The sequence below is a fragment of the Bufo bufo genome, chromosome 6 (genome assembly GCF_905171765.1).
Source record: "Bufo bufo chromosome 6, aBufBuf1.1, whole genome shotgun sequence".
Lineage (NCBI taxonomy): Eukaryota > Metazoa > Chordata > Amphibia > Anura > Bufonidae > Bufo > Bufo bufo.
This window is the reverse complement of record NC_053394.1, coordinates 61,548,539-61,573,246: the sequence shown is the minus strand read 5'-3', so window position 1 is coordinate 61,573,246 and position 24,708 is coordinate 61,548,539. Positions and strand designations below refer to the sequence as shown.

Here is a 24,708-nt window from a genome sequence, read left to right as displayed (position 1 = left end):
TACAAAAACTGGTAAGTCTGGTAGCGATAATTCAGGTGCCTCACCCACAAGAATTCAAAGGACACTACTCAAAGTTGTTTTTCATAAAGAAAACAGACTGGTCAATCAGGACAATTATCAACCTAAAATTCCTGAACAAATGGGTGGTATATCACTAATTCAAAATGGAATCAATAAGATCGACAACGCCACTAATAACTCCAGGTGCGTTCCTTTGCACCATAGACTTAAAGGATGCTTTCTACCACATCCCCATACATCAGCAGCACCAACAATATCTTAGATTTGTGATCAAATACAAGGGAAGAATTGACCATTACCAGTTTCAATGCCTGCCGTTCAGGATATCCTCAGCCCCCCGCATATTCACAAAAGTGATCACAGAAATTATGGCAAAACCAGATAATGATAGTACCTTACCTAGACGATTTCTTACTCATAGCAGAATCAAAACAGCATCTGGAGGATCACATTCAACAAACTCTATCCTTGCTAAAAGAGTTGGGATGGATTATAAATGACAAGAAATCGGACCTGCATCCGGACACCAGAAAAAAATTGCTGGGAACGCTTCTAGATTCAGTGGAACAGCATTCCTATCTCCCATATATAAAACAAGAAAGGATAAGAGAAAGAATAGTATCCTTCAAAAGGTTTACTGCAAGGAATGGGTCACTAACAAATACGGCAAGGCGGGCACTCTGGCTTAAATCATGGTCAGGGGATATAGCTTCCAAGAATAGATTATGTGCAATTCCCTTCACTGGCTCCTACCTATGTGGACCAGTCCTGGATTCTATTCTGGAGAGCATGGCATATAAGAAAAATGGCTTTCCAGAGGAAAAATCAAAGAAGCCTTAGCCCTTTTGTAAACCCTCTAGACAATTCCAAAACGCAACGGCTAGAGGGTAGATGGAGCTACCCTAAGGGAGGAAGAGGATTTCTCTTCAACCCAAATACAAATACAGGAAAACAATGACGCCAGGCCAGTGTGGGGGGAAGACTGCATTTCTTATGGCAGAGATGGGGGCGAATCACACAAAACCAATGGATTCTAAACTCTATCCGCCAGGGATTCAGAATAGAGTTCAGTTGTCCTCCTCCCCAAATTTTTCAGATCACTGAGTTTTAGACAGATTCTCTGCAGAGTCAACTTCTGGCAGACGTACAAAAACTGGTAAGTCTGGTAGCGATAATTCAGGTGCCTCACCCACAAGAATTCAAAGGACACTACTCAAAGTTGTTTTTCATAAAGAAAACAGACTGGTCAATCAGGACAATTATCAACCTAAAATTCCTGAACAAATGGGTGGTATATCACTAATTCAAAATGGAATCAATAAGATCGACAACGCCACTAATAACTCCAGGTGCGTTCCTTTGCACCATAGACTTAAAGGATGCTTTCTACCACATCCCCATACATCAGCAGCACCAACAATATCTTAGATTTGTGATCAAATACAAGGGAAGAATTGACCATTACCAGTTTCAATGCCTGCCGTTCAGGATATCCTCAGCCCCCCGCATATTCACAAAAGTGATCACAGAAATTATGGCAAAACCAGATAATGATAGTACCTTACCTAGACGATTTCTTACTCATAGCAGAATCAAAACAGCATCTGGAGGATCACATTCAACAAACTCTATCCTTGCTAAAAGAGTTGGGATGGATTATAAATGACAAGAAATCGGACCTGCATCCGGACACCAGAAAAAAATTGCTGGGAACGCTTCTAGATTCAGTGGAACAGCATTCCTATCTCCCATATATAAAACAAGAAAGGATAAGAGAAAGAATAGTATCCTTCAAAAGGAAATAAAATCATACCTTTTAAGAGAATGTACAGTATGCAGATCCTGGGGCTAGTGACCTCTTGCATCTCTATTATACCTTGGGCACAGTACCACTCAAGAACATTACAAGACGCAGTGCTCTCATCATGGGACAGAGACCACCGCTCCCTCAACTCCAGGACAATCCTCTCAGGTCAATCCTCTGTGGCCAGCAGTTAGACCTACCGATTCCCAAGAATCAAAGATAGCCAACGGATTGGCCTTGCTCAGATGGGAGGCCAGAAACCTGAGAGCCCGAGGTAAAAGGGCCAACGGTAGGGGTGACTGCCACTCTGGTGGATGAGGGGGAGACAACCCAGCTGAATGTGATGGTTGGAGAGGTGGAGGACTTGCTGCCGGGCCCTGAATTGGCAGACCTGAATGTCACCGGTGACAATTTCGGCATGGCACAACACAGAGATCAGACTCTATCCCGAGCCTGGGAGAATGTGTTAATAGTCGATGGGGAACCACAACAACCCGGAACAGAGTCTGTTTTTCCCCTTTGGCCTGCATGGCGCTTCCGCCACATTCCAGAGGTTAATGGACATTGTGCTTTGTCCTCGGCTTACCTCGACGATATTGTCGTTTATAGTACCGACTGGGAAAGTCACCAGGCAAAAGTACAGGCCGTAGTGGACTCCCTCCGAAGGGCTGGGCTAACCGCTAACCCAAAGAAATGTGCTATAGGGTTGGAGGGGACACGATACCTAGGGTATGTCATTGGGCGCGGAGTCATCAAACCCCAGATGAGTAAGAATAGAGGGGATACGAAAATGGCCACCATCGGTCACCACCAGGCAAATAAAGTGTTCCTGGGGATGGTGGGGTACATGAGGTTTGTTACCCACTTTGCTACTTTAGTGGCGCCATTGACAGGGCTCTTGAAGAGACAGAAGTCAGTGATGGTTCGCTGGGATGATCCGGTGGAAGAGGCTTTTTCCGCTTTGAAGTCGGGCCTGTGCGGGTCACCGGTTTTGGTGACGCCCGACTTTAAGAGGGAGTTTGTGGTACAGATTGATGCCTCCGAAGTAGGCTTTGGAGCTGTACTGTCTGAGGAGATCAACGGGGAGGAGCATCCTGTTGTTTTCCTGAGCCGCAAGCTCACCCCAACCAAGACCAGGTTTAGTATAGTGGAGAGACAGTGCCTGGCCATCAAATTGGCACTCGAGTCTCTTCGCTACTATCTGTTGGGGAGAAAGTTCCGCCTCGTGACCAACCACTCCACTCTCAAGTGGATGGCCAAAGAGAGGAACGCCCGGGTCACCAGATGGTTTTTGTTGTTGCAGAACTACAAGTTCACGGTGGAGCACAGAGCAGGCTGGTTACGGGGAAACGCAGATGCCCTGTTCCGGGTGCACTATTTGGCGAGTGTTCACCCCCTTAAGGTTGAACAAAGGGGGGGGTGGGGTGTATGTGACACAGTAAAAGGTCTGGTTTGGAGGGGAAGGTATTTTCCTCCCAGCGTGTGCTGCTGGACTGATTGACAGCCGGTTGAGGTCAAGCATCGGACTGGATCTTAGTTGCTGGTCCGGGCTTTGTCTTAAAAGCCAGCTGGACGACAGCAGGGGGTGATGAGGCCTGTGCCTGGATGAATGCTTGCGACCTGTTTGGGGAAAACAGGTCGACTACATCCTGGACTTAACCTTTGGCGGGGACCTGTTGGCAAAGTGTGAACACTTGGACTTGCACTCTTTATGCAGAACCTGCAGCATGGTGCGAATGAACACCAGGACTTTCAACTAAGGTGAAGTTGTTTACTGAACTGTTAAACCTGCTTGTGTGAATAAAACACTGCAGTTTGATTCAAGATCATTTTTTGGGTGCCTCTGTTCTGCGTCCGCTCACCCTGCCTACCAGAGTGAATCCCCACAGGTCATAGCAGGAGACTGTGGTCACCAGAACATCTTGGATTGTGCCAGTAATGGTCAGGGTCCTCTACATGGAGTGAAAGGGACAGCCTTACCAATACATATGTTTTCATTTGGGAGTTTGCAGTATAAAAGGTTAGAAAATACAGAAATAAATTTGGGGGGTGGTGCTAAAGTTTGGGAAAAGTACGTCTCTTGCAGACAGTAAATTGGCTAGAATGTTTCTATAAAGTTATCACCTATGTCACTGCAGAATTTACCATCCCGTAAGTTGGGGAGTGAAAAGGGGGGATCCAGAAACACAAAAGGAAGACACATTAAAATATATCAACAATATCTCGTACAGAGAAATGAGGAGAAAATAGCTGCATGGTCATGGTTTGCGGTGGCTAAAAGGCCTAGGGGGTCTGTTCGACACCGCGGCGCTCAGGAGGATTCCTAAATTCCTGGAAGAGACAGATGTAAGAGGTAAAGAGAGAGATCAGGAGATGGTAAAATAAGAAGCAAGTCAGCGTTGGCATCAGGGTGGGTAGGAAATCCCTTTTCAGCCAAGCACAGATCCTTCACAGATTAACCACTGACCATCTGGTCATATAGATGTCATCCCGAACATGTGAAAGAGGCCTAAAGGGGTTTACATTATAGTAAACTTTGCCCCATGCCAGGAAATTACATATTAAAAAAAAAACTCTACATATGCTGACTTGTTTCTCCTGCGCTGTTCCCAGCGCCATCCTCTTACAAAACTGCGGCAGTGACATTGAGCTATATGGCAAGTGACCACTGCTGCTTATCACTGGCCTCAACAGGCTGGTGTCATACCCCTGAGGCCAAAGATAGGCCACGTGCCTCGACGTCACCTCTGGAGGAGGAGGACCGGTGCAGGAGAAACAGGTGAGTATGGGATTATTTTTATTTTATACAATTTCATTGAATGGGACGAAATTAATGATCACTCGGATGCAAGTTTTCCAACTTTCTGAGGCTGGGGCCACATGTAGCAGTTATGTCCAGACAGTTGTCTCATGCCTGAGCTGGACACAACAGCTTGGCTTTCCAGTGCACCATAGCCCCAAGTTGGGCGCGCGCCAGACCTTCTAGGGCAGTGGTGGCGAACCTATGGCACGGGTGCCAGAGGCGGCACTCAGTGCCCTCTCTGTGGGCACCCACACCCTGGAAAAAGGCTATGGTGTACCAATATGCCTTAGACTTTTCCTGCCATTCATCAGCGCAGGGCGCACCATGAACAGCGCAGGCAGTGCACTGAATGCAGGCGGCTGTTATAGCTAAATGATTAAGTACATGGAAGATACACTATACTGGTATTCAGGTTAAATTGCCGTGTTGGCACTTTGCAATAAATAAGTGGGTTTTGGGTTGCAGTTTGGGCACTCGGTCTCTAAAAGGTTCACCATCACTGTTCTAGGGTATGTTCACACGGCCTACAAGCATGTTGGAAAATGAGCTTTCAGCAGAATCCACAGCAGAATTTCCATGCTGACCCTTGGATGTATTGAGCCCCATTCATTCTTTCCACGCGGGAACCACGCTAAGAATGAACACGGTCATTCTTTTTTTTTTATTTGTCATTGAAGCATAATTCAATGCAGTGCAGTTTATGCCACAGATTTCGGCACCAGCAACCCGTTGAAATCTGCAGCTAAAAAGCAATGTGTGAACATACCCATATCTTGCCAGATTGAAAAAAAAACACTCCAGTGTACCCACACCAGAGATCGGCAGACATACGTGAATGCACTATAATAATTTACTTTGTATTTCCGTTTTTCCTCATTTTGGAAATCTCTGTTGTCAGTCAATGGGAACATCCTAATTTACACCCATAGTTTGAAAATCCTAACACGGGGTAGGCAATTTTGGAAACACCCAGATCTACTGGAACAACATTCAACGTCCAGAAGATCGACCACAGTAGAAGTTGTGTTGTACTCATGAAATACGCATGCTTGCTTTACCTGTATTGTTTTGTGGGCTATCAGAATGCCCAATTTTAAAGAGGTTCTCCAGGAGAACAACATGGATGACATCCTCAGGACAGGTCATCGGTATCGGATTGGTGGTGGTCCGACTCCCGGCACCCCCGCCGATTCACTGTTTGAAAGATCTGCATCTGTGCTTCATATTGCAGTCCCTAGTTGAAGGGTTGCATCAACTTTTATCCAGTCGACGCAAGAATTTTGTTAGGGTCTGTCCAGATCTGTGTTGGAGGTTCCATCACATTTGATGCAGCATGTAACATTATGGCCACTATGAAAGAACCACATTGACTTTGGGTCTATTGGACGCCATTGATGTCCGTCATGTCATGGATCAAACACTGCTTGAATTCTGTTTTTCTGTTCACGTTGCTGCACTTGGCTTAACTACATTATTAGGGCTCATGCCCATGAACGTAAGGACCGCGTGCGCTCTGTGCTGCTGATGTGGACCTGTTGACTTGAATGGGTCCGCCATCCGCAAGATAAGGCAAAAGATAGGACATGTCTTATCTTTTGCAGTGCAGAGGTACGTACCTGAAAGCCCAAGAAAGCGCTTCGTAGTGTTTCCGTGTGCTTCCGATCCATGCCTCCGCTCTGCAAAAGATAGGACATGTCCTCTTTGGCTGTATTTTTCAGATCGCAGGACCATTCAAGTCAATGGGTCCACAGCACGGAGTGCACACAGCCAATGCCTGTATATTGCAGACCCACTGTTTGCAGTCCGCAATATGGGCACGGAGCATGTGAGCATGAGCCTTTACATTGTGATAAACTATCAGGACTGATAGGCTTGAGAGATACATCAGCTGTTATCGCTAAGGCCCCATTCACACGAGCGAGTATTCCGCGCGGATGCGATGCGTGAGGTGAACGCATTGCACCCACACTGAATCCTGACCCATTCATTTCTATGGGGCTGTGCAGATGAGCGGTGATTTTCACGCATCACTTAAAAGTGTGCTCTATATTCTGCGTTTTTCACGCAACGCAGGCCCCATAGAAGTGAATGGGGTTGCGTGAAAATCACAAGCATCCGCAAGCAAGTGCGGATGCGGTGCGATTTTCACGCATGGTTGCTAGGTGACAGTCTATAAACTGTATTATTTTCCCTTATAACATGGTTATAAGGGAAAATAATAGCATTCTGAATACAGAATGCTTAGTAGGTGATCAATTGAGGGTTAAAAAAAATAAAAAAAATTAACTCACTTTCTCCTCTTGTTCGCGTAGTTCCCGGTCTATTCTTTACTTCTCAAAAGATGAACTATCGGCTAGGACCTGTGGTGACGTCAGATCACATGCTCCAATCACATGGTCCATCACCACGGTGATGTACCATGTGATTGGAGCATGTGATCTGACGTCACCAAAGGTCCTTTAGCCCATAGGTCATTAAAGAAGTAAAGAAGAGACCGGGAACTACGCGAACAAGAGGAGAAGGTGAGTTCATTTTTTTATTTTTTTTTAACCCTCAATTGATCACCTACTATGCATTCTGTATTCAGAATGCTATTATTTTCCCTTATAACCATGTTATAAGGGAAAATAATACAATCTACAGAACACCTAACCCAAGCCCGAACTTCTGTGAAGAAGTTCAGGTTTGGGTACCAAACATGCGTGATTTTTCTCACGCGAGTGCAAAATGCATTACAATGTTTTGCACTCGCGCGGAAAAATCGCGGGTGTTCCCGCAACGCCCGTGTGAAAGAGGCCTAACTCTCAGAAAACTAAGTAGATATGAATTTCCCATTCTTTTTACTGACAGCAAGAAGAGATCTTGAAAATGGTGAGGAGTTGAAAAAATAGCAGATGCTTTCACTATACAGTGATTAAGGGTTTTTTCCCATTATAGGAAGTAATGGCATGTTGCAAGGATATGGCATTAATTCCTAAGGCCTCATGCACACGATCGTTGTTTTATTCTGTGTCCGTTGTTCCGTTTTTCGTGATTTTCTGCGGACCCATTGACTTTCAATGGGTGCGTTGAAAACTCGGCTATTGCACCGTTTGTCATCCGCGTCCGTGGTTCCAGTCCGTCAAAAAAATATAACCTGTCCTATTTTTTTCACGGAAAACTGTTCGCGGACCCATTCAAGTCAATGGGACCGTGAAAAAACGCGGAGGCAGACAAGATTGTCATCGTCCGTTTTTTTCCTATCATTTGCATGGCAAACTTGACTTAGACTTTTTTTTACTTTCCTTTATGTCTGGTGGTCCTCCAAAAATAAAGGAAGACACACAGAAACAAAAACGGAAACTGATCACGGAACAACGGAACCCCATTTTGCAGAACGGAACACAACAACGGTCGTGTGCATGAGGCCTAATTGTGGGAGTCTCGATAATCAGTCCCTTATCAGTGATGGTATGTCCTTGCATGTTTCTAAGCAGGGAGTTAGGGAAACTTTGTAGTATATTCTATTACAGAAAAATGCATCTTTCTCCACTTATCAGGCCTTCTGCATTTTTAAAGGGAACCTATAACCATAAAATGCAGGGCAATCTGCAGGCAGCATGTTATAGAGCAGGAGGGGCTGAGCAGATTGATGTATATTTTTATGGGGAAAGATTCAGTAAAACTTGTCATTTATGCATTTAAACCTCTGCACTTTTTATGTGGGCTTACTGACCCCCAGCTAAGGCCTCATGCACACAAACGTATTTTCTTTCCGTGTCTGTTCAGTTTTTTTTCCGTTCGTTATTCCGATATGTCCACATTTCGGTTACACAAAAACCGGACAAGAATAGGACTGTTCTATTAGGGGCTGAATGTTCCATTCTGCAAAATACGGAATGCACACGGACGTCGTATGTATTTTTTGCGGACCTCGAAATACATGCGGTCGTGTGCATGAGCCCTAAGGCCCCTTTTCACACAGGCGAGTATTCCGCGCCGATGCGATGCGGTAGGTGAACGTATTGCACCCGCACTGAATACCGACCCATTCATTTCTATGGGGCTGTTCACATGAGCAGTGATTTTCACTCATCACTTGTGCGTTGCGTGAAAATCGCAGCATGCTCTATATTCTGCGTTTTTCACGCAACGCAGGCCCCATAGAAGTGAATGGGGCTGCGTGAAAATCGCAAGCAAGTGCGGATGCGGTGCGATTTTCACGCATGGTTGCTAGGAGACGATCGGGATGGAGACCCGATCATTATTATTATTTCCCCTTATAACATGGTTATAAGGGAAAATAATACCATTCTGAATACAGAATGCATAGTAAAACAGCGCTGGAGGGGTTAAACATTTAAAAAAAAAATTTTAACTCACCTTAGTCCACTTGATCGCGTAGCCCGGCATCTCCTTCTGTCTCCTTTGCTGAACAAGACCTGTGGTGAGCATTAATTACAGGTAAAGGACCTTTGGTGACATCACTCCGGTCATCACATGATCCATCACCATGGTAAAAGATCATGTGATGGATCATGTGATGACCGGAGTGATGTCACCAAGGCGAGTTAAATTATTTTTTAATAAAATGTTATAAGGGAAAATAATACAATCTACAGAACACCGATCCCAAGCCCGAACTTCTGTGAAGAAGTTCGGGTTTGGGTACCAAACATGCGCGATTTTTCTCACGCGAGTGCAAAACGCATTACAATGTTTTGCACTTGCGCGGAAAAATTGCGGGTGTTCCCACAACGCACCCGCACATTTTCCCGCAACGCCCGTGTGAACCCAGCCAAAGGGTGAAATCCACAGTCGCTCTCCACATCGTGAGCGGACATCCTGCAGATTTAAAATCCACACTGCAGGTAATTTTACGCCAATGATTTTTTTCGCAGCATGTGAAGGCGATTTCTTAAAATCTCATTCACAAAAATCTCATCCATAAGATGCTGTGGATATGTCGCATGCAAAATCTGCAGCCCATCCGTCCCGCATAGACATATGTTTAGGCTACCTGCAGGTTTAGGCCTCATGCACACAACGCTACAAGCAGCGTTTTTCTGTCCGCGATGTGGTGCGGAGCAAGACGGATCCGTCACGACTCACAATGTAAGTCAATAGGGGCGGATCTGTTTTCTCTGACACAATAGAAAACGGATCCGTCCTACATTGACTTTCAGTGGAGTTCATGACGGATCCGTCTTGGCTGTGTTAAAGATATTACAACCAGATCCGTTCTGCAGACGGTTGTATTATCAGTAACGGAAGCGTTTTATCTGAGCCCTGCCGGATCCAGTATAAACGCTGGTGTGAAAGTAGCCTTACTGACAAGATGAATCTCGCGGTACACCTTGTTCATAGGGAAGGGTTCTGGACTTGATGAAAAGGGTAAACAACAGGAGGAGCACAGAAATGGGGGCGCAGCTACAGCCGGATCATTCGCCAGGTTCATGAGGATAAGGCCTCATGCACACAAACATATTTTTATTCTGTGTCCGTTCAGTTTTTTTTGCGGACCGTATGTGGAACTATTCATTTCAATGGGTCCGCAAAAAAAAAAACGGAAGGTACTCTGTGTGCATTCCGTTTCCGTATTTCCGTTCTGCAAAAAAATGGCTCATGTCCTATTATTGTCCACATTACGGACAAGGATAGGACTGTTCTATTAGGGGCCAGATGTTCCGTTCCGCAAAATACGGAATGCACACGGATGTCATCTGTATTTTTTGCAGATCAGTTTTTGCGGGCTGCAAAATACATACGGTTGTGTGCACGAGGCCTAAGTGGTTGCACATGTATAATCAGCTTTACTGGGGTGCAGCTTGTTCATCATGATAAACAGTGGGTGCAGGTTGTCAATCATAAATAGTGGGGTGCAGCTCTATGATGGGGGTGATTATCAGGGTGCAGCTCTATGATGGGGGTTATTATCAGGGTGCAGCTCTATGATGGGGGTGATTATCGGGGTGCAGCTTTCTGATCAGGGTGATTATTGGGGTGCAGCTCTATGATGGGGGTGATTATCAGGGTGCAGCTCTATGATGGGGGTTATTATCAGGGTGCAGCTCTATGATGGGGGTGATTATCAGGGTGCAGCTCTATGATGGGGGTTATTATCAGGGTGCAGCTCTATGATGGGGGTGATTATCGGGGTGCAGCTTTCTGATCAGGGTGATTATTGGGGTGCAGCTCTATGATGGGGGTGATTATCAGGGTGCAGCTCTATGATGGGGGTTATTATCAGGGTGCAGCTCTATGATGGGGGTGATTATCAGGGTGCAGCTCTATGATGGGGGGCGATTATCAGAGTGCAGCTCTATGATGGGGGGCGATTATCGGGGTGCAGCTCTATGATGGGGTGATTATCAGGGTGCAGCTCTATGATGGGGGGTGATTATCGGGGTGAAGCTCTATGATGGGGGTGATTATCGGGGTGCAGCTCTATGATGGGGTGATTATCGGGTTGCAGCTCTCTCTATGATGGGGTGATTTTTAGGGTGCAGCTCTTTGATGAGGGTGATTATCGGGGTGCAGCTCTATAATGGGGGTGATTATCGGGGTGCAGCTCTATGATGGGGTGATTATCTGGGTGCAGCTCTATGATGGGGGTGATTATTGGGGTGCAGCTCTATAATGGGGTGATTATTGGGGTTGCAGCTCTATGATGGGGTGATTATCGGGGTGCAGCTCTATAATGGGGGTGATTATCGGGGTGCAGCTATATGATGGGGGTTATTATCGGGGTGCAGCTGTATGATGGGGCTATTATCGGGGTGCAGCTCTATAATGGGGGTGATTATCGGGGTGCAGCTCTTTGATGGGGGTTATTATCGGGGTGCAGCTCTATGATGGGGTGATTATCGGGGTGCAGCTGTATGATGGGGGTGATTATCGGGCTGCAGCTCTATGATGGGGGTGATTATCGGGGTGCAGCTCTATGATGGGGGTGATTATCGGGCTGCAGCTCTATGATAGGGGCTATTATCGGGGTGCAGCTCTTTGATGGGGGTTATCGGGGTGCAGCTCTATGATGGGGGCTATTATCGGGGTGCAGCTCTATGATGGGGGTTATTATCGGGGTGCAGCTCTATGATGGGGGTTATTATCGGGGTGCAGCTCTATGATGGGGGTGATTATCGGGGTGCAGCTCTATGATGGGGTGATTATCGGGGTGCAGCTCTATGATGGGGGTGATTATCTGGGTGCAGCTCTATGATGGGGGTGATTATCGGGGTGCAGCTCTATGATGGGGGTTATTATCGGGGTGCAGCTCTATGATGGGGGTGATTATCGGGGTGCAGCTCTATGATGGGGGTTATTATCGGGGTGCAGCTCTATGATGGGGGTTATTATCGGGGTGCAGCTCTATGATGGGGGTGATTATCGGGGTGCAGCTCTATGATGGGGGTTATTATCGGGGTGCAGCTCTATGATGGGGGTGATTATCGGGGTGCAGCTCTATGATGGGGGTGATTATCGGGGTGCAGCTCTATGATGGGGGTTATTATCGGGGTGCAGCTGTATGATGGGGGTTATTATCGGGGTGCAGCTCTATGATGGGGGCTGTTATCGGGGTGCAGCTCTATGATGGGGGCTATTATCGGGGTGCAGCTGTATGATGGGGGCGGAGGAGCCGCAGTGCCGCTCGCCCAGGCTGCCGGTCACCTTGCTGAAGGACGCAGCAGTGTGCACTGACGTCTGCCGCTCGGGGCCGGCCGGAGGAGGCGCCTGCAGATAACAGGAACCAGAAGCAGAGCGCCGCCTGGGCGCAGAGTTCCGGTGCTGGGGCGCAGAGACGTGGCGGAGCGGCGGTGTGATGCGGCTCCTTTGCCCCCGCTGCAGGGCACTGGCACACGCAGCTGGTCGCAGTGCTCTGGTGCCCGCTGACTCAGTCCTAACCTCCTCTGCCTTTCTCTCTCCCCTGTTTCAGCCGTACAAGCCATGCAGGATGACCTACTGATGGACAAAAGCCACCCTCAGCAGAGGCAGCAGCAGCAGCAGGACCCCAGCAGCTCAGAAGCCCCCTGTTCTGCAGAGCCCCCCAGCCCTGAGAACTGCAGCAGCACCCCAACTCTGAAGGAGAAGATGCAGATGGAGTCCCCCATCTTACCTGGTCTGAGCTTCCCCCAGCCTGGTCAGCAGCAGGAGCCCCCCACTGGCCCTTCCCTGTCCCCATCCTTCGGAAGCACCTGGTCCACCGGAGGGTCTGGCAGTGCTGTGGATGACAGCTTCTTCCAAGGAATTACCCCTGTCAACGGGACCATGCTATTCCAGAACTTCCCTCACCACCACCACGTCAACCCTGTATTTGGGGGCACCTTCTCCCCTCAGCTGGGGCTGGCTCATCAGACTCATCAGCAGCAGCAGAGAAGATCCCCTGTCAGCCCCAATAATCCCATCCCCTACAACCAGAGGACCGCTTACAGCCACCAGGCCATCCTGACCAACAAGCCCTCCACATCGTCCTCCTCTTCGCTGTCTCCTTCCAGCTGGAATAACCAGCAGAATGCAGCGTGGAATAACCCCTCCAATCCCTGGGGAGGTCTGCAGCCGGGCAGAGACCCCCGCAGGGCGGTGGGGGTAGGAGTAGGGGTCGGAGTCGGGGTGCCCTCACCGCTCAATCCCATCTCCCCATTGAAAAAACCTTTCTCCAGTAATGTGATTGCACCCCCCAAATTTCCTCGCGCTTCACCTCTGGCTCCCAAATCCTGGGTGGAGGACAACGCTTTCAGGACGGATAACGGCAATACCCTTTTGCCCTTGCAGGTGGGTACCCGTCTGTCTCGGCACGTCTGCTGATCTCTGTTCTGTGTCATGTGTTGCCTTTATAACTGGGTGGGGGGATGTAAGTATGGGGAACCTTTACTAGCAATGACGGGGTTAAACCTTCTGCATGTCTAGACTATGTACTAAGGACGGCCAATATGGCATATGCCGCATGTCCGTGAATAGCTGGAGCCTGGCCGCTTCTCCTCCGACTTCCAGATATATATCATTTTTATTTTCCTTTTACGGAGGTCTGTAATTGGCTCTCGGCCTTGTCCGCACCAGATTTCTAATAACTGGCGCGCCGTTTTTTTCCTCTTTTTGTGCGGCAGTGCACCCGGTGTGTAATACCGTAAATGTGCGTCACCCTGCCCAATTTTTGTAAGGTAGCGTTCGCGAGGACAGTGTCGTTTCCAGTTTTCAGTCCCTTCATTGGAGCAGAAAACCAAAAATGAGACAGTGATGGGGTCCATCGCGGCGTCCGTCATTCAAGCTGCCCGTGACTCCTGACGCATCATATTTTTGCCCCTGGTTTTATTTCTTGCGACGACTTCACCCGAAATTTTAAATGACACCCCCCCCCCCCCCCCCCCCCCCATTTACAGATATGCTTTCTAAAATGTGGGTTTAGGATTTCATTGGAGTCTATCTGATATGGGGGGGGGGGGGGGTCATCCAGTGTGTTCCGTCGGCAGTAGGAAGGCGAGTTGCTGCATTGTGCAGGACGGACTTCAGCGGAGAGATTTTCCACGCTCAGTAGGTTGAAATCTGTTTCTGCGGACGCCGTGTGCACCGCTCGCAGCATATTAAGCAGTTTAATCATTGCCCTATTAATACGCCATGGTGTACGCAGCGGCAGGGACACATCGGGGGTCATTTAAAGAGGTGTCCAATGTGTCACTCGTACAAAATCTAGCGTAATATTGTATCTCTTCAGACCCCCGCACCTTGTTTGTGCAGCCTTGTAACAGCTGTCGGATAAGGGCAGTGCTGAAATGCCATTCACTAGAGCGCGGTCGTCTTGACATTTCAGTTAATCTGCTCAGTCGACCTACGTGGCCCGGTGTACTTTTTTTTTTTTTTTTTTTTTCCTCCCTCTGCAGGTGTCTCTGTTACGCACACTGGAAATCCTGGAATCCATTTGCAGCTGGATTGAAAGGAAATAAGTTCACAATTGATGTATATGCTTAGACATAGGGGTGCGACCGCATGCAGCGGGGCGCAAATTGCGCCAGTATGTGGCTTTACGGAAATTAATCGGCGCAGTTAACGTACACTCGTTAAAGTCCGCATTTTTTTCAGGTGAATGGAAAAGCATGAGCCCGTTAACAAGCATTTAAAAACCGCACCAATTTGTGATAAAGCCACATGTCCGTATAATATTCACTTGCATCTCGTCGAGACAGCAGCTGCTGCGCGTGGCCTCACCCCACGTAGCGATTTTCAATGCAAGCCGAAAAAATATATATATATATCGGGACGTATAATCACGCCAGCGTTGTCGTTTCCATTGTTCTGCTTTGTTATAGGACCAGAACAGCAGAAATAACGGAACTGAATGGCGCCATATGGACCCATTTACTATAATGGGGTCCATTGGGCTTGAGTTAGAGTTTTTGCATTGTCCCGGTGTTTTTTTTGACGGGAGGTCCTTAAGGCCACCTGCTCATGGGTGGGGGGTGAACGCACATTAAGGCTAGGTCAACACGACGACATATGTCGCGCGACAATTTTTATAATGGTAGTCTATGGTGTCGCACTGCGGATGGATTTTTCTGCGACTGTTGCGTCGCCGTGCGACACCATAGACTACCATTATAAAAATTGTCATGCGACAAAATGTCGCAGTGTAGTTGTGCCCTATCGGTCATGCGACTTGTATTTGTCGTGTAGACCTATCCTAAAGCCGCACGAATTTCCGTGTGGATTTATGTGCGTTTCTGCAGCAAAACCACAATGTTTAATTGCAGTTTTTGGTGCGGATTATATGCGGTTTCGCCGCGGATCTCGCACTTCCTTCCTTTTTGAAAAGGGTGAAATCCGCAGCTAAAACCGCAAACAGTCGACGTGCTATTAAATTTGAAATCCGTGTGGCAGGTCAATTTCTGCACAGAAGAAAAAACGCAACGTGGACATGAGATTAGTGTAATCTCATACACTTTACTGGTACTGTGATACGCTGCGTTTTATTTTTTATTTTTTTTTTCTGCATGGAAAAAACGCACATATTCTGCAACGTGTGCAGGTGGCCTAAGGCTGCCGGATTAGACGCGGTTTTTCTGCACAAATTTTCCTTTGGAAAAACCGCAACATATTATAATACAACATAATACAGTACCAGCAGATTGAATTAGATTTGGCAAAGCTCACCTACACGTTACGTTTTTTTTTTTTTCATGTGGAAATCGATTTTGAAATCTGCAGAGAAATCTGAGATTGGGGCAAAATTGCATCAAAATCTGCAAGCAATATATACATATTTTGGTGCGGAAACGCAGAGAAATCCACACGAAGATCCTTGTGGAAATTCTGTTTAGAAAGCCACACCCATGGGCACGAACCGTAATGGAGCCTCCGACGCAGATTTATTGATTTTTTTTATTTTTATTCTAAAATGATAAATTCAATAAAAAAATATGCTGTTCAGGCCCAGCGCCATATTTGCCAATCCCCAGTGTCTCTGGTAAAAAAAAAAGTGGATTAGGAAAGTTTCGGGAAAACACCGCCAGATCTGACCCGGCATTATTCAAACACCTGCACCGTAGTCTTTAATGGGGCATTCGCTGCAGTGGAGGAGGATTGGCGCACTGCATCTTATCGGGAATTTTTATATATATATTTTTTTCCTATGGAGGGAATCTCAACCAAATAAGACTTCCATTTAGATTAGACGGCTAGAATCGGAACGTGTGGCTCTGAGCGCCGCCACCGCCGCCTCCTCACAGCTTAGGCCGGATTCGCATCACCGTTTAGTTTTCCGCTCTGATCCATCAGAAGAACAGAAAACAAAAGAAACAATCTTTTATTTTGAGCATCCGTTTTAGCCATTTCCATCTGAGATCTGTTCTTTTTGACTGGAGGAAAAGGACTTGTGACGGATCAGAAGAACGGAAAACGCAACGGTGATGATTGAGAGCCGATCCTTGCCATCCACGGCACTGTCCATTGCAGTCATTGTTTCTTGGCAGCAGATTTTGCTCTGTGAACAGGGATCAGAAACGATGAATTAGCAGCCGCCATCGCTCGCCCTCATCCAGTGGAGCTGATTGCTGCATGTGAATGTAGCTCTTCCCCCTCCACTGATGAGCAGGTAGGTATCGGGAGGGAATGGGTGTGTGTAAAGGAAGCTTTAGGTGCCCCCCCCCCCCCCCATGTTAATTTCTTAACCTAACCCCTTTACCACAATGAAAGCGCTCCTTGCCCATGGCCCTTCCGCTGCCCGCCTCTTGCCCCTGGGGGTGCTGAGAGGCCTCTATCCCCTGTCTGCCATGCTGTGTAAGTATTCGAGTGGTCACAAAGTACAGTACGTGTTTGTCCGTAGTGCGCTCACACCTCCAGCGCTCTGAACTGACGGACCTCTTCCAGGTGTAATTCTCGGAAATCCGGTGATTTTTACCAATGATGTGGAGAATTTTTTTATTTAATTTTTTCTCTTGCCAGGAGTTTCGGTTCTGGCCCTTACATTACTATTAGGCCTCATACACACAACGTGTGTTTTTTTTAAAAATATTTATTATCTCCCCGTTTCCGTTCCTTTTTTTGCGTTCCATATACGGTCCGTATATGGAACCATTCATTTTAATGGGTCCACAAAAAAAACGGAATGTACTCCGTATGCGTTCCGTTTCTGTTCCATTCAAAGATGGCTCATGTCCTATTATTGTCCGCATAACGGACAAGGATAGGACTGTTCTGTTAGGGGCTGGCTGTTCCGTATCTCAAAAAACGGAATGCACGCGGATGTAATCCGTATTTTTTGCTAATCCGTTTTTTTGCGGCCTGAAGAATCCATACGGTCGTGTGCATGAGGCCTTAGTCCGGGGGTTGGGACAACGCTTTTTCCGCTCTTTAGAAGCCAGTCTTGATATTTGCTCTGTGTAAATGTTCCCAGTGATGAAGATTTTGGCCGCCAGCAGGTGCATGGCCTTTAAAATGAAAGAAATTGTGCTTTGGTGTCAGATGACAAACCAGGAGAGAACAGGGCCGTCTCTTCAGAAGCAGCGAGACATTTCACTAATCCATACCCTGTATTTTATTACTTATATCCTTTGTGGGGAAAGCTGTAAAAGTGTCACACGGGGCGGTGAGTATATCGGAGCGCTTCACCTCTGCCTGATTTGGTACGTATTAAAGCGGGTGTCTCACTTCAGCAAATGGCATTTATCATGTAGAGAAAGTTAATACAAGGCACTCACTAATGTACTGTGATTTTCCATATTGCTTCCTTCGCTGGCTGGATTCATTTTTCCATCATGTTATACACTGCTCGTTTCCATGGTTACGACCACCCTACAGTCCAGCAGTGGTGGACTTGCTTGCACGCTATAGGAAAAAGTTCCGGCCTCTCTGGTGACTGGGACCGTGGGAGCTCACCTAGGCTGATGCCTTTTATCTATAGTGTGCAAGCACGACCACCGCTGATGGATTGCAGGGTGGTCGTAACCATGGAAACAAGCAGTGTATAATGTGATGGAAAAAATGAATACAGCCAGCAAAGGAAGTAATATGGATAAATTAGTAAGTGCCTCGTATTAATTTCCTCTACGTCAGGGTTGCCCAACCTGCGGCCCTCCAGCTGTTGCAAAACTAACTCCCAGTATGCCAGGGCAGCCTAGAGCTAACAGGGCATGCTGGGAGTTGTAGTTTTGCAACAGTTGGAGGGCCGCAGGTTGAGAATCCCTGCTCTACATGATTGCTATTTGCTGAAGTAAGACAACTCCTCAATACTTTCACACTTGCGGCAGAGGATTCCGGCAGGCAGTTCCGTCGCTGGCAATCTGGACGCAAACGGAGACTAATTCTGATGTGGGTCCGTCTCACAAATGCATTGCAATACCGGTTCAGTCTTTCCGGTTGTCATCTGGAAAAACGGATCCGGTATATATTTTTTTCCCACAGATTTAAGTCTGCGCATGCGCGGACGGAAAGAACGGATCCGTTTTGCCGGAACACTTGGGGCCGGATCCAGCATTAATGCATTTTAATAGCAATTAATGCCGGATCCAGCATTTCGGCAAGTGTTCAGTATTTTTGGCTGGAGAGAAAACTGCAGCATGCTGCGGTATTTTCTCCGGCCAAAAAACGTAAGAGGAGCTGAACTGATGCATCCTGAACGGATTGCTCTTCATTCCGAATGCATTAGGATAAAACTTATTAGTTATTTTCCGATATTGAGCCCTGAGGATGGAACTCAATACCGGAAAAGAAAAAATGCTAGTGTGAAAGTACCCTTAGGGCACATGTCTGTATGATGGCTCTATAGGTCCAAGTACAGTATGGATCCGCAATATGGCATCCATAGTCTTGTGTTGAGCCCGTACGCTTCCATCAGAAATCATGTCCTCCTGCGGCAGGACGTCCAGTAAAGAATGTCTGTAAAGATGGAGAAGCATTCTGTGCCCTGGATGTAGTTATATAAAGGATGGCAGTCCGTGGGGGGCCTCTGTACCTCTTTATGTCTCCAATTTAAAAATTGCGGCATACTTCAGTTGCTGGATTCTTATGGAGATATTGGGATCATTTATCAAAAGCTGGCGTTTTATGCCTGATTTTGATATCTCCTGACCTTCCACAGGATGTGCTTAAAGGGAATGTGTCATCAGAAAATGACCTTTTGTTTAAGGCCTCATGCACACGACAGTATTTTTTCACGGTCCGCAAAACGGGGTTCTGTTCCTCCGTGATCCGTGTCCGTTTTTTTTTTTCCGTGTGTCTTCCTTGATTTTTGGAGGATCACCAGACAAGATAAGTAAAAAAAAAAAATCTAAGTCAAGTTTGCCTTGAAAATGATAGGAAAAAAACTGACACGGATCACGGACGCGGATGACAATATTGTGTGCCTCCGTGTTTATTCACAGACCCATTGACTTGAATGGGTCTGCGAACCGTTGTCCTTTAAAAAAATAAAAATAAATAGGACAGGTCATATTTTTTTGATGGACTGGAAACACGGATCACAGACGCGGATTGAAAGTCAATGGGTCCGCAGAAAATCACGGAAAACGGAACAACGGACATGGAACCCAACAACGGTCGTGTGCATGAGGCCTAATACTGTGCCTTCTGCAGTCCGGACATACCAGGTCTAACTCCTCTGATTTGTAATGATAAAGCCTGTGCTGTTTTTTGGATTGCATTCACTCCAGGGTAACATCTGGCCATTGTGATTGGATAGCCGGGGGCTATAACACATGAAGGACGGCACATGTGTGGTTAGCAGCCATGATGATGTGAGCCGCAGCTATATATTATAATTTATGTTTAGACCCTACGATCTGCTGCCAGATGATTTAGATGTCTGCCCCATCTACCCTACCACTCGATGATGGAGTGTTTTGCTCGTTCATTGGGTAATCGGTGGCCCCCCTACACTGGAAGATTGACTCTAACAAGTATTCGTACGTGCGCTTTTTAACGATAATTTGCCCGAACATCGAGCAGAGTTGGGGTCCATTCCCACGTCCGTATGTGTCTTGCGGATCCGCAAAACACGGGCACCGGCAATGTGCGTTCCACATTTTGCAGACCGCACATTGCCTTTTCTTGTCTGCAATTGCAGATCCGGAAGTGCGGATGTGGACAGCACATTCCGGCCCCATTAAAAATGAATGGGTCTGCACCTGTTCCGCAAAATTGCGGAACGGATGCGGACGTGTGAATGGACCTAAAGGGGCCTTTAGCTTTGTCAGACAGTTCACTGCGACCTAAGAGAGCCCCTCCTGTAGTGACTCCATTACAGCATCACGTGTTATACTATAATCGCCTTGGTGCTCTTCTGTGGGCGTCTTCATCTAGTCCAATCAAGATGACCATAGACCTGTCATATGGTTGTCCCAATTCTACATCTACCGTGATCAGGAGGATTACCCTTCGGATAACATCTTTCCCTAACTGCAGCAGTAAACAGACAATGGATTGACCATCTCCTTAGGAGGGTTTATTATTTGTGTGGACTGCTACAGAAGGACATAGCACTGCCGAAATGAGAGAGAGAGAAAAATTAAGTTTTCTATGAAAATACCTTTTTAATGGAAGTGTCCCTTTTTGAAGGGCTATGGTAGGTAAAATGTATCACTTATCCACAGGATAGGGGATAACTATCAGATCGTTGGGGGGCCCCGTGCCCCCTCCCGATCATGAGTATGGGGGCCCCGTGCCCCCTCCCGATCATGAGTATGGGGGCCCTGTCCCCCCTGCTTCTCCCCTGAAATGACCGGATAGGACAGGGATCAGCAACCTTCGGCACTCCAACTGCTATGACACCACAACTCCCAGCATGCAAACATGTTTGGCTGTTCTTCTAACTCCCATAGAAGTAACTGGAGCACTCTGGGAGTTGTAGTTTCAGAACAGCTGATCCCTGGGATAGGGGATAACTTTTACCTACTGGAATACCCCTTTAATTACCTTCTACATGGCTCCCTGTGGTCTGCTCAGTTACGTATAGTGTTCTGTTATAGGCACGTGCTGATCCTCCTTGACCCCATGTCTCTGTATTTTCCATCTACCACCACGTGTGTCATAGGAACATATTTACCGGAAAGTTAATGTTCCAGAGAGCGCAGCCGACTCTGCTGCGTCCTGTACGCCTGCTGTACGTGTTCTCTACATTTGTGCTTCCTATGGAAAGGGGAAATGATGATTTTTGCTTCGGTTTTGTGTATTTGTGTTTTTTACAATACGTCGGTCAAATAGTAATCTGTAATTTTTCAGAAAGGCTGCCTAATGAATTACTTTTGCCAGCGCTGTGCTTCCTAGGCTGCATGTGAATACGTTCAGGCTGCTGCCTAGCAACAGGTATCGGCGCCGGTGGGTGACTCTGCGTGATCTCCACGCGCGCTTGGCGATCCGGCGTGTCGCTCATTATAGAACAGCTCTTACGGCCCATGCTGATATCCACCAGCAACATTTCATTAAGGCCACTTTCACATCTGCAATTTTGCTGTCCGGTTTTGAGAACAGTCACAGGGTCTGGAAACCGCAGCGAAACGCTTCTGTTCTAATATGACAACCGGCTGCATCCGTTCAGAACGGATCCGGTTGTATTATATCGAAAATGGAAGAAACCGGATCCAGCACTAAAACCAATGAAAGTCAATGGGCGCCAGATCCGTTTTTTTTTTTTGTCTGAAAAAACTGATCCAGCATGTTCAGTTTCCCATACACTGGTTTTGTGTCTGGAATGGGAATGCAACAAATTCTGCTGCACTTTGTTCCGGTTTGTTCCGTTTTCTCCCCATTGACAATGAATGGGGACAAAACTGAAGCGTTGTGCTGCGGTTTTGAGATCCCATGCCGGATCTTTAAAACCGTATAGCAAAAGCGCAGATGTGAAAGTAGCCTTAGAAGGGAGGAAGATGGGATGGCTGTCCTCAGTACTAGAGCATCTCCTACCAGTGGTCCGTGAAAATCATGGACCAAACGTGGACGCCATCTGTATTGTCCATGGTTTTCACGAACCTGTTGGCTATAATGTGCCTGAGGGATTCAGAATCGGACAAAATGGCGCATGCTTCCGGATCCGTAGTCCCTGGTAAACCACTGATATGTGAAGACACACATTATAGTCAACGGCTACATGAGCGGTCCGTGAAAGAAGCCTTAAGCCGCTTACATAAATGTAATATTTCTTTAAAGGGGTTTTCCGAGACTTGCATGCTTGTGACCTATCTTCTAGTTAGGTCATCAGTATCTGATTGGTGGGGGTCCGACACCCAGGACCCCCGCCGATCAGCTGTTTAAGAAGGCATCGGTGCTCCTGTGAGCGCTGCGGCCTTCTCACACTTTTTCTTAGGCCGAGTGGCGACACATTCATTGGTCACGTGGACTAGATGCAGTTCTGCTCTATTTAACTAAATGGGGCTGAGCGCGATAACCAGCCGCTGTACGTTGTATAGGAGCGCCGGTGCCTTCTCAAACAGCTGATCGGCGGGGGACCCGGGTGCCGGACCCCCACTGATCAGATACTGATGACGTATCCTGAGGATAGGTCATCAGTATCAAAATCTTGGAAAACCCCTTTAATAGGGTTTTGCAGTATTTTTTTTATCAAGTGCCTGCCCCCTTAAATAGAAGACTTATACTTACCTGCTCCACGACGCTCTTGTTCTCTGCACTTCCCCCGCTGTCTCAGTCTTCCTGTCCCTACGCTGTTTACATGTGGCTGGCCATTGCAATTGTCACATGCACCTCTGCAGCCAATGACTGGCTTCAGCGGTGATGTGGCCACAAGCAGGTCAGCGCTGAAGCCAGTCATTGGCTGGAGTGGTGCATGTGACCATGGCAGTGCCCAGCCAGATGCAAACAGAAGCACTGTAGAGGACCGGAGCGGCATGGAGCAGGTAAGTGTGAGCTTTCTATTTTAGGGGCAGGCTGCGGGCACTTGATTAAAAGTAATTACTGGAAAACCCCTTTAAGGCTGAGTGCGCACCTGCACTGTGAAATCCAGTTTTCTGTTCCACCTTAGGCGCAGAAAAGCAGAATTAAAACTGTGACGAGTCCATCACACGACAGTCCTCCAGTAGACCTGCACTGACTTATAATGCGGTCTGTAAGGTTCCATTGTAGCGTCTGTCGTCATTTCCATGAAATGTGAATAAATCTGCTACTGAGCCTGAAGCCTATGTGACTACACAAGGGCTCATGCAGACTGCAAATTGCGGCTTTACATAACACTGATACCGGCGTTGTGCATTCCACATTTTACGGATCAAAAGGGCCGCCCCCTAATAGAACAGTACTATCCTTGTCCGTAATGCAGACGGTAATAGGACATGTTCTGTTTTTTCGCAGAATGTTCATGGAAGCCTATGGACACGGAATGCACAAGGGGTCATTTCCATTTTTTTTACGGCCCCATTGAAGTGAAATGGTACCGCATACGGGCTGCAAAAAAAACGGAACTGACAATAAATAGAAAAAAATAATAATTTGTGTGCATGAACCCTAATGCCAATTTTTTGAGTGCTATACTGTGGTAGCGCAGTACAGGGACTTTATATATCGCCAAACAACCATTGTCATGTACGGGAGGTCTTAGGACTTTCATTCCCGTAGAGATTTTTTAGAATTGCTCTAATTTATCATTTCAATGTTAGTAGGTGATGTCTCTGTAATGGTTGACGCCTCCCCAAAAATGACACCCGGGCTTTAGGGTAAATCCACAGGACTCCCTGGTTTCCTTCTGCTGACGCTGCTGTATGCTTTTCTGTGACCTGCCGTTGCACAGTATCAGGTCATGGTGTGTGACGTCGGGTACAGTGCGCGACACCGGCGGTATTCACCGCTCCCCGATCCTACTGTGTACGAGTGAGCGCCCTTATAATGGAGGCGCTCAGTTGTATTTGCTTCATAAGATGCACTACCATTTTTCTGACACTTTTTTTTGGGGGGGGGGGGGGGGGGGGGGGGTGCGTTTTATGGAGCTGGAAATAAAGCAAACCTATTGCTGCCAGCTTAAATATTTGCCCCGATAGTGGTCCCAGTATAATTGTTTTGCCCCCAGTATTAATCTAGAGTCCAGACTCTCTAGACATGTTTTATTTTATTTTTTCCCGTTGTGGCCCGAGGTCACCGTTGGGTGAGGTTTGTAAATACGATGCGGTGAGTACATGTGCCAAGCGTATCTGTGGACGGAGGGTTTCCCTTAGTTTTCTGTTTATTGGGTACATAAAGTACTGTGCAAAAGTTTTAGGAAAAATGCTGCAAAGTAAGATTGTACGGTTGTATGTTTGGGGTCGTAGTCCTGCTCCAGAATAACGCCGGCTTTTTTTTTTTTTTTTTAAACATTCTTACTTTAGCATTTTTTTTCCACACCTGCCTAAAACGTGTGCATAGTACTGTATATGAATACGTATGTACCGCCACCGCTGCTTATTATCTGCCTACGTGAAGCCACAAGGACATAAAATTATATAAGTCCAGACTAACAGATGTTGGCTTCACATTAAAGTTTGCAATTTATACTGAAATTTAGTGAAAATATACATCCTGCGGATTTCCAAAATCCACACAGCGGGTCAATTTCACAGAAGAAGAAAAAACTGTACGTGAGATTTCTCAAATCTCATACACTTTGCTGGCACTGTATTATGCCATCGTTTTGCCGCGC

General features: G+C 47.0%; 1 protein-coding gene across 5 annotated transcripts in view; it reads left to right on the top strand.

Annotated features, from left to right (window-relative positions):
• CPEB3 (cytoplasmic polyadenylation element binding protein 3) overlaps positions 1-24,708 on the top strand; it is a 109,132-nt gene that overhangs the window by 15,910 nt on the left and 68,514 nt on the right. For 4 of the 5 annotated variants that reach the window (XM_040435948.1, XM_040435947.1, XM_040435946.1 and 1 more), the window contains exon 1: positions 12,387-13,379. The exons of the other annotated variant lie outside the window; for it this stretch is intronic. In XM_040435948.1, coding sequence (XP_040291882.1) covers positions 12,555-13,379 — 825 coding nt within the window. In that variant the 5' untranslated portion in view covers positions 12,387-12,554. Of the gene's footprint in view, positions 1-12,386; positions 13,380-24,708 lie in introns of those variants that run through there. 5 annotated transcript variants of the gene reach the window in all.